The following is a 10051-nucleotide window of genomic DNA, read 5'->3' as shown; positions in this document are numbered from 1 at the left end:
CCGGGGATCACATACTCCCCCCGCATAGGAAGGCGAGATTATCAGCGGGCCCCCCATTATCCGGCCCTAAAGAGAGGGGGGCTCACCCCTCCTAAGAAGAGTCTCTCTCCCCGTCCCGCCCAGGAGGGACATCGCCTCCCCAGCTCGATAGTTCGGTCACTTCTCTCCTCAGTGCCCTCCCCAACGCTAATAACGGCCCCAGTTTCCTATTCACCAACTACGTCACTGGCGCTGGCCCAGCTTAGCAGCAAGCGGAGAATGCCTTAGCTGCGCTGTTTGCGCAGGCCGGTAGCCTGCAGTGGCAGGCCCCGCAGTTACCTATTCACAGAACCGGGCGCACACAGAGAGCGTCTCCGCTGCTTAGCAACCGGCGCCGGCCCGGGCCCCAGTGAGCTGGGCGAGGCGCGGCGCAGGGGGTCGAGGAGCGGGGCCCGGCGGGGTACCCACTTGGCTCCGTTCGGATTGGGATTTTTTTAAACAGGACAGACCCTTACGAGGTGTTGTTTTTAAACTTCAGACCAAACCAACGGCTTCGGGGAGTGCCCTGAAAACGACCCTGTTCCCGTAATTCGGTCAGAGGGGCGGTTTTTAACGTTTCTGGAGGGCGGGAAAAAGCCCCCTTACCCCAGCTACCCCACTGTAAACCTGCCCCGGGGGGAGGGGTTTCCTTTCGTTTTTTGGCTTTACACCAGTCAGACCCAAACTATCCAGCCGAGACAGCGCAGCAGAATTCGACAGAGACAGAAATAAACGAGGGGGGGGGCGCGTCCTCCCCCCGGCCCCCCATCATCCTCTGTCCTAGACTCGTCACCGTTTGACTCCTTCCCAGAGTAGCTCTGCTTGGGGCTGGGAGCTTAGTGCGACTTGAAAGCAGGAGCTCCTGCTTCCTCGGGTACTTTAGCCACCCCCTCTGGGAGAGTGATTTTTGGGGTGTCTTTAGCGAACAGAGGGAATCCATTCCTTCGTACCTAAGGATGGCACATGCTCGTATCTCAGCCAAACTGCCCCCCGACATTGACCCCACTAAAGCCCCTATTGCTTTTGGGGAGAGGGCCCTACCTAAACTGAATGAGGAGTTAAAGTCCCCTGAGCTGCTGACCCGGCAGAGGGCACTGATGGCCCTATGTGACCTGGTGCATGACCCAGAGAATGTTTACCAAGCAATAAAACTAGGTAAGTGATCTCTGATGCCACAGATTTCCAGAATACCTGGCCCTGGGAAAGGGGACAAGTGGTTTTGTTTCTTTCTTTGGGATGTACAAAAGCCCTGTAAAGGTTTTCATTTTATTCCTGCTTGTTTTTTACCTCAGAAATACAAGGAACATCATGCCTCACATGCCCTGGTTTAGCAAATGTTTTTAAAAAGTTGTAAATAGTCCAAGAGAAAAAGACTTTCCCTATCCGTTAATTAGATTTTATGTGCATGGGATTTCTGCTACTTAATGCTACCAGTTCTCCTGTAGTAAATAAGCCTTCCAGGAGACAAAAAGTAAGGGAGACCTGACTTTTAATATGTAAAAAATGTAAGCCACCCCCCCCCAATGGCTGGGGGAAGAAAAACCTTTCAGACTAGCATACAGGAAGAAAACAGGGCACAAACCCACTTTTTTTTAGTTGTAGGTTATCTTTAACTTTCTTCCTACATTGTGTCTGAGGGTGGAACTGTTGTTCTCGGAGTCCCCGAGCATTCAGGCTGTTCTGCGCAGTTGGACACTTACGCCCACGTGCAGATCTACTGACTTCATTGGGGCTTTGCACAGGGATAGAGTCCACTCATGGAAAACCACCCACGTAGATCAGATAGTGCTGACATTTACATCCATGTGGAGTCCTGTTGACCTCATTGGCATTCTGCACAGTTGTAACAGTCCAAACCATCAGTTCACATTGCAGGATCAGGGTCTACTCTGATGAACCTTTAAATAATATGGAATAAAATATTTGTCAGGCTTACAAAACTATGAATATTATAACAGTCATCTGCATTGTATCTTAGCACCTCTGTTTTCCCCAGATTTGGATCAATATTTTCCTTTAGTGTGGGCAGGTGGGGGGAGGGATAGCTCAGTGGTTTGAGCATTGGCCTGCTAAACCCAGGGTTGTGAGTTCAATCCTTGAGGGGGCCATTTAGGGATGTGGGGCAAAAATTGGGGATTGGCTAAATGACAGCAGGGGGTTGGACTAGATGACCTCCTGAGGTCCCTTCCAACCCTGATATTCTGTGATTCAGGTTAAATGAGCTTCTGCTGCAAATGGTCATATAAAAAAACCTCCACAAACAAACCCCAACTCAGCTCTGGCACAGCTCCATTGAATTCAGTCTCCTATGCATTTTTTTGGCACTTCGGGTGCTGCATACCTACAGCTAGTTTAACTTAAACTAAAGAAGGAATTTGCCTCAGCTCTGCCACCATTCTAATCTCCATGCCCCATTGCAATCCTTGAAGTCCTTCCTCTGCTGATATTTCCTCTAGCCAGGAATACTGGTCATCCCATTAGGAATCTGTCAGGTTATTTTTTAATCCGAACTACAGTAGCAAAGGTAATAATAAAAGGAGTACTCCTTTTCTTTTTGCGAATACAGACTAACACGACTGCTACTCTGAAAAAGGTAATAATGTGAGACTCATATTCTGCCCTTGCTACCAGGTGTACCACTTGTCTTCCACCCCCAGCCAATAATGGCTTAGTAAATGTATGGCCAAGTAAGGAAATCAAGTTCATTTCTTCTTCACATAACTTCTGCTTGGGGCTACCCTTGAAAAAAGTCCAAAAATTTTAGGCTCCAGTCCTACAAACATGTATGTTCTTAGTCACATGAGTAGCTCCATTGACTTTAGTGCAGTGCTGGTTGGGCACCCAGCTCGGAAGGCTGCGCCACCGCTAGCAACAGTGCAGAAGTAATGGTGGCATCATGGGCAGTGCGTGAACCACCGGCCCTGCCCCTTCTACACCCTCCCACCCCCCGGTGGCTGCCGGCTCTGGAGTGCGGGGCGATGTGGCCCCAGCCCCAGAGTGCCGGGAGGATGGGCAATGCAGCCCCAGCCCTGGGACCACTGCACAGGGGGAGCCGCGGAGCATGGGCCTGGCTGTTTGGAGACGCACGGCCTCCCCAGCCTATATGATACCTGCCGCCCATTGGTGGAATGGTATTGGAGAGGGGTGCGGGGAGGGCTCAGTCATCACAGCCTGAAATATTTTCAAAGGGGGTCCAGCAAAAAAGTTTGAGAATGCCTGCCTTAGTGGGTTTACTCTTAGCTTAAAAGCTTAGAGTTAAGCAAATGCATAAGTATTTGCAGGATTAGGGCCTTAGCTAGTGCAGAACACAGCAGCCTAATTACTTATGGCCCCACCAGTGCCCACTGAAGTTAACAAAAATCTTTCCATTGTCTTCACTGTGTTTTGAATCATGCCCTTAGTGATGCTAGCTGTGTTAAGCATATTACAGCTATAACTCATACACTACAGTTGTGAAATTTCAACACTGGGAGATTCGTGGCATGGCATTTTTGGTGGTAAATCTTCAACTCTGGAAGTCACTTTCTTTCTTGATGTGTTAGTGCCAGAGTTTGACCCAATCATTGCAATTTTAATAAACTAACCCTGAAGTAAAGAAATGTTAAAAAAAAAATCTATTCTGTTTTTTAGGATTCCTGGATAATCTGAAATATTTGCTTCTTGACGAAGATAGCACTGTTCGAGAAAAAACAACCGAAGTCCTTTATATAATGGCTACTCATAATGTTGGCAGGTAAGTATATTCCCCAGAGTTTACTGGATGGTATTGGAGAGTGGAGATGGTAGCTAAAGTTTAAGTGAAGAATACTCAGCAGCAGTTTCCAAGTTTCATCAAGATTGCTGGAATGATTTAGATTTAGAACAGAATGTCAGTGAGATTATTACACATTGGTAGGATTTATGAGTTTTGTTTTGCCTAATTAAATCTCCCATAAACCCAGCTTTCTGGTTTTAGGGATGGCTTTATAGAAAATGGAGTCATTCCTGCCCTGTCCCAGCTCTTGAATGATCCAGTGGATATCTGTCGGAGAAACATGCACCGGGCGTTTGAAATAATGGCAGAGTTACCGGCTGGTAGGATTTTTTTTTTTTTATTCAAAGTATTTCTTTCAGAAGGATACATAAAGTGCTCTGGCATCTTAATCTTTCCAGGTCTATTTAAGTATGCATTTCAAATGATTAAATACTTAAGGAGGCGAAAGCAGATAGTTGAATGTACCTTATTCCAAAATAATTTACAGCTTAAATTTTTTCAGTTTCCTTAAAATTCCATTAATGAGAAATAACTTTAAGTAAAGAAAATAAGATCAGCAAAAATAAGTAGTGTCTTATTTTTGTAATTTATCATTGAGTTACATCTGAAGACTTTAAAAGAATGTCTTGCTGCTTTTGAGTGAGGGACAATTATACTGCACGATGATCTGTTCTCACTTTTTAAATTGTTTGCAGGTTTTGTAATAGCAGTGTCAATTCTTACTTTTAAAAGATAAAAGGCTCACTCAGTTCACAGGTCATGTTGAAACAAGGTTCTATTGTAATGTGTCAGAAAAGCAATGTATGTTTTTTTCTTTTGGGTTTGATCTTGCAAACTCTTACTCACAAGGCATATTCCATTGACTTGAGTGAGACTGCTTGCATGTGTAAGGCTACTCTCTTGAATAAGAATTTGCAGGATTTCAGCCCTCAGATTTGGATTTCAGGAATTCCCATGAATGATATTGCATTAAAGAGGCTGCTTATTCTCTCTCTTAATTTTAGGGGGCTGACTTTGGCTACTATTCCAGCCCCCATACTCTACTCTGGCAGCTCATAGGGGCTACACAGGAGCTGCAAGAGGCTTGGGGCAAATTTCTCCAGTGCAAGGGTAATGCAGATCCTGTGTAAATATCCCTCACCTCACCCTACTCGCAAGCTCTGGTGTAGGGGGCATATCAGTGGCAGAAGGAGCACGCCAATAACATCAAGTGCTCCAGGGGTTCTGGGCTACTGTGCCTAGGCTATGGGCTGCTGTTTCAGCCCTCTAGCAGCCTAGAATTCATAGGGTGCAAAAATAACAAAACTGCATCTTTGCCCCCCACCAATCTTGTTGGGCTGCATCTCTCAGGAAGTGGAGTACAGCATTTAGCCCTAGGAGTTCAATCATAAGAATTTGTCTCTGACTTGAAATAATAGTGGGATAATTCATTATACTTTTTAAATGTTTTCTTTAGTCTAACTACATACATTTTTAGTTTTCTGTCTTCTTTTTGCCTTAAGGGTTTGGCCCTGATTTTTGATCCTTTTGTCCACATTTTTTAAAAATACTGATTTGTGTCAGAGTTCAGAAGTACAATAGTATCTACAGGAAATATCCATTTAAAATCCATTATATTAAGACAAAGGAAAACATACCAAATTTCAAGTGGAAGACTTCCATCATAGTAGTGGTGCTTAAAAGGCATTGAGAGAATGTTTAAAAAAAATTGCTGAGTGAGCATGCTTGAATTATAGAAGAGAACTTTTATGTGAATGCAGCCCGTTGTGAAGTTTGAAGTGAATAAATCAGTTAATAGCAGAGCAATCCAGTGGAAAACAAAACAACCAACAACTTTTATGTGATCACCATTAAGGTGTAGTAGATCACCTATCTATCAGATAAAAGGATTTTCTAGTAGAATTTAAAATTTTTTTTGCATTATTTTGTTCTATTAGTCATCCTGTAGACTTTCAAATCTAATGAGAAGGTGGCTTGCAACGTGACTCTTTAGTATGTCCTGATCTATCAGGGTACTTATTCATTCAGCTCTGTAGTCAAGATGATAAATAGCATTTTGTGGCACTTGTGAGAGAAGAAAATGTCGCAGGAAGAAAATATGCCAGTTGGTTCACAGCAGAATTATATGTTTAAAGAGTTGCTGTCAAGGCTAGCAGGCTTAAAATTAGACATATCACTGTGTATGTATTTTCAAGCATCTGTTTGAATATCACACTGTCCCTTTGCTTTTCCTTGACTGACTGTTCTTCAGTGTTGACAGTGTGTTGAAATGTTAAAGGCAAGCAGGATTCTTGGTATATCCTTTTCAGAGCAGAACAGTTTAACATACAAATAGTCGCAGATAGCAACGTAAACAGACCTTAACATGAAATAAATTACATTACACTCACATAACCCCCTTAACATTGCCAGAGTGATATAAAGGGGCTTTAGTGTATAAGAAAAAAAATCACACCTTTCATGTGTCATTTTTTTAACCATGCTGCCAGGAATTTCTTGCAGAACATAATGGCAGTATGCCATATATTATAAATCCAATGTATTCTCTGGCACGCCCGGAGCTACTAATACTGAATTTATTGCAGGATCATCCATTAGAGATGTTTGAATGTAAAAAGTACTGCAGCCTTAATTTTAGGGAACTATTCATGAATATTTTTGGCGAAGATTTCAGTGGCTACCAGAAGACATGTCTGACCCCTAACTGCTGTCAAAAACCTTATTGGAGCTCGTGGGCGTGAGTGCCAACTTTCATTCAGGATAAACATAAGCAGCACATAAGCTTCTTTTTGGAGTAAGATAGCTGAAACAATAGCTTCCACGGAAAACACAAACCACATACAACACCAGTCAGAAACTGAGCTGTGTGGGTGGAATAGTTTTATTGGGATCTGATTGCAAATGCATGGGGCTGTGGATCAGAAGAAGCTGTAGGGAGGCAGAAAGCAACAAGATAGGCACAGTAAACATGGTCCTGAGATAAAGTAAAGAAAGAGAGAGCCTTTTGGCAGAGTGATGGGTTGAAAGAGTCTTGGAGTATTGAGCTTGGAAACAGTCTCTTGTTTGCTTTCTGCTGTGTTCAGGGAAACAGGACCTTGTGTACGTTCTTTGTAAATAGAGGTATTTCTTTGATACAATCCTGTTTAACTAATTTCTCTTGCTAATGGAAACAACTCTCAAGACCACAAATATTGGCTAACAGCATGGGTCAAAGGGGGTAATACATAGTTCAAGTACCTTTTTGCAAAATAAAGTCAAGACATGGGACTTCTTACTCTGTGTATTTGTTTAGTATCAGGAAGTGTTTCTATCTGGATTTTGGTTTGTAGAGAAAATGTTCTATAAAGTAATTAATTTTGCAGGACAGGTGAATGCTGCTGTCTGACTTCAGGTAAAACACTTAGATCCTGATCCTGGAATGAGATCTTTTTGGATTCAAAGGTTCACCTACATGGAGCTCACTGCAGGGTTGAGACCTTAGTTTGTTCTGATCAGTAGTTAATGGAAATGGGTGACACTGTTGAAGAACAGTCTTATTTTACCAGCCTTAGATACCGATCCTGAATAGAAATACAAGTCCAAAGTTTTGTGATTTTGCATACCTCAAATTTTGGGAGCCAAACTGGAGAAATCTTAAAGGATCCTGATTTTCTCTAGAGTGAGTGCTGAGCACCTCTTTTGTGACTTAATTTTTTTTATAAAAGACAACGTGAAAAATACAAAAAGGTGGATGACTTGTAGTTTGTATATGTTTCCAAGAACCATACGCTTCATGGGATCCCCAAAAGACTTATGCAGTTTTACAACTCAAAGCTGCAAGACCAGACAGTACAAAACTAGACAATACTACAAATACATAGTTACAGTGGGGGGTTATAGTAATCAAATAGGCAAAAATGTATACAAATAGGAAAAACAGGGGACCAAAGAGGGATAGAAAAGGAGGTGGTGTTTGAAGGAATGGAAGTGTGTTCTTCTTTGAGCAGTCTAAATATTTTTAATCTAAATATATCTAGAAATGCAGTCAAAATTTCTTTGAATCCATATAACTGATCTTTACAGCGATAGGCTATTCTTTCTTTGGCTGTTAACTCAGATTGGTCTATCTATCACTGCTCTATTCTGGGCATAAGCCTACATTTCTGTAAAATCATGTACTTGGTGCTCAGCATTTTCTGAAAATCAGGGCCTTTCAAAGTGTCTCAAGCAGCACCCCGAAAAACGGATGCACCCAAAAATCATTAGTCACTTTTGAAAATCCATCTACGGCATATTCTCTGTGTATATTTTACCGTCAAACATTTGCACAACCTCTTGTTATCATTTTGCTATCAAACTGTGACACATAAAGCACATGCCAGGTAAAGTTATTTCATTAGTAAACCTGAGGGTTACCAACATTGTATTTAAAAAATAAGGGACAAATTTTGAAATCTGTATTTCAAAAATTAGCACCCCTGCCTCACCTCTCCTCCCCACCCCTCCAAATATTATCATCATCAATAATAAGCAGTACTCACCTACATTTGCCAGGGCTATTTCTTGCTGCTTTTTGCAGCACTTAGCAACTCCCAATCTTGTAATACAGAGATGAAAAAAAAAAAAGGGATGTCCCTTGTAATAGTGCACTGTTGGCAATCCTAGTAAACACTCATTGTGGCATACATGATCTAAGCCTTGTATACTTGGAGACCACCCTGACTTAAATTCTCCAGGAAAAGCTCCTGAATTCTGTAGCACTTCAGTATGACAGACTAGAGATTCTGTGGCATCTTCAGATGATTTTTTTTTAATGGAAGATTTTAGTGAATTAAATATGAAGGTGAACGAAGGCTGGAAATAAATAATACAATCAGGATAGTATCCCTTGATAATAAATTCAGTTTATGCTGTCTAAATTTTCAGTGTAATGCAGAACTTTGCATTGAAAATGTATAACTGCATTGTAGAAGTTGTTGGGGGAAGCAGGAATTTTGGCAGTTAATGAAGGAATAATTCTTTTGGCAGCAGCAAGGTGTGGGAGGCAGTTTGGGATTGTAGGATAAACACTTTAGGTGTATATTTGTGCTGAAATCAGTGATACAGCTAATAGTTGACATTTAAATTGTAATCATTAAGCTTTTGAATTAACACTCCATTGATATATGTGGGCCAGATCACAACTCCCATTCAAAGTCTATGGAGTTTGAGGGCACTCAGTACCCCAAAGGACCAGACCTAGCATGTAAAGTACTTCTCTTGTAGCCACTGTAGGCTTTTAACAGGGAAGATCACTGTTTACTTATGAGTATTTTAGTGAGAAAATGCTCTATTTCCTAATATTTTAAGGCCCAGTCTCAGGATGTGCAGAGTACCCTTAACTTTGATTAACTTCAGTGAGCAGTGAGGATGCTTCCTGTCTTTAAAGATCAAACCATTACTCTCACATTTCTGAAGCTGTGTGATTGCATGGATCTGTTGACTGGTGCTTCTTCAGGTTTTATATTTAGTTTATAATTCAAAGTTATTAATGAATTACCTGTATGATTTAGCTGTATCTGTCACACAGCTTTTTTTGTTCAGTGTTTAATCAGATGTGTGTGACAAAAACAGTTGATGAAATATCTCAAGCTGTAGTTTTCATTTTATTCTTCAAGTTTTACAAAGACAAATGATACAGCAGTAGCATCTACTTCCAAAATAATTATTTTTCCAGGAGCACTATCACTGCAAAACAAAACTATTTTTTCTTTCACATGAATTTCTAGAGACAGACTTTTTTGAGGGTTACAGAAAAAGCAGACAGCTTTGGATTTCATTAGAACATCTGAATCTATCTAGCAATGTAATGCAGTAGTAAGCAAAATTGGCTCTTGGTGGTGCCAAAGCCTAAAACATTACTACTCAAAAATTCCACATAAAACAAAATGTGCTGTTAGTGTGTGTCATAGTGATATCTAGACCATTATTGCTAGTGGCTAATAAGCAGATAACAAAAATCAAATATTCCATACATTTTTGACTAGTGTGACGGGGCAAGGCCAGATGGCTATAGAAAAGTAGAGGGAGATAGATATATTAGCTCAAGGCTAAACAAATCCCTGGTACCAGGTTAAGTGAAATGGAAGCTGCTCCAGGTCAATTAAGACACCTGGGGCCAATTAACTTTCCAGAAGGCAGGGAGAAGGCTGGGTTGATTGGGACACCTGAAGCCAATCAGGGGCTGGCTGAAACTAGTTAAAAGCCTCCCAGTCAGTCAGGTGGGTGTGCATGTCAGGAGCTGTGGGAGGAAGTTGTGCT

General features: G+C 41.7%; 1 protein-coding gene across 1 annotated transcript in view; it reads left to right on the top strand.

Moving 5' to 3' along the window:
- The first annotated feature begins 832 nt into the window (after window positions 1–832).
- Window positions 833–10051, top strand: part of RSPH14 (radial spoke head 14 homolog) — a 211804-nt gene continuing 202585 nt past the window's right edge. Inside the window, exons 1-3 of the mRNA XM_073312560.1 lie at window positions 833–1173; window positions 3649–3751; window positions 3974–4092. Coding sequence (XP_073168661.1) covers window positions 975–1173; window positions 3649–3751; window positions 3974–4092 — 421 coding nt within the window. The 5' untranslated portion in view covers window positions 833–974. The remainder of the gene's footprint in view (window positions 1174–3648; window positions 3752–3973; window positions 4093–10051) is intronic.

This window comes from Lepidochelys kempii, chromosome 15, assembly GCF_965140285.1.
Source record: "Lepidochelys kempii isolate rLepKem1 chromosome 15, rLepKem1.hap1, whole genome shotgun sequence".
Classification (NCBI taxonomy): domain Eukaryota; kingdom Metazoa; phylum Chordata; order Testudines; family Cheloniidae; genus Lepidochelys; species Lepidochelys kempii.
Note: the sequence above shows the minus strand (reverse complement) of the source record. Positions and strands in the feature narration are given on the sequence as shown.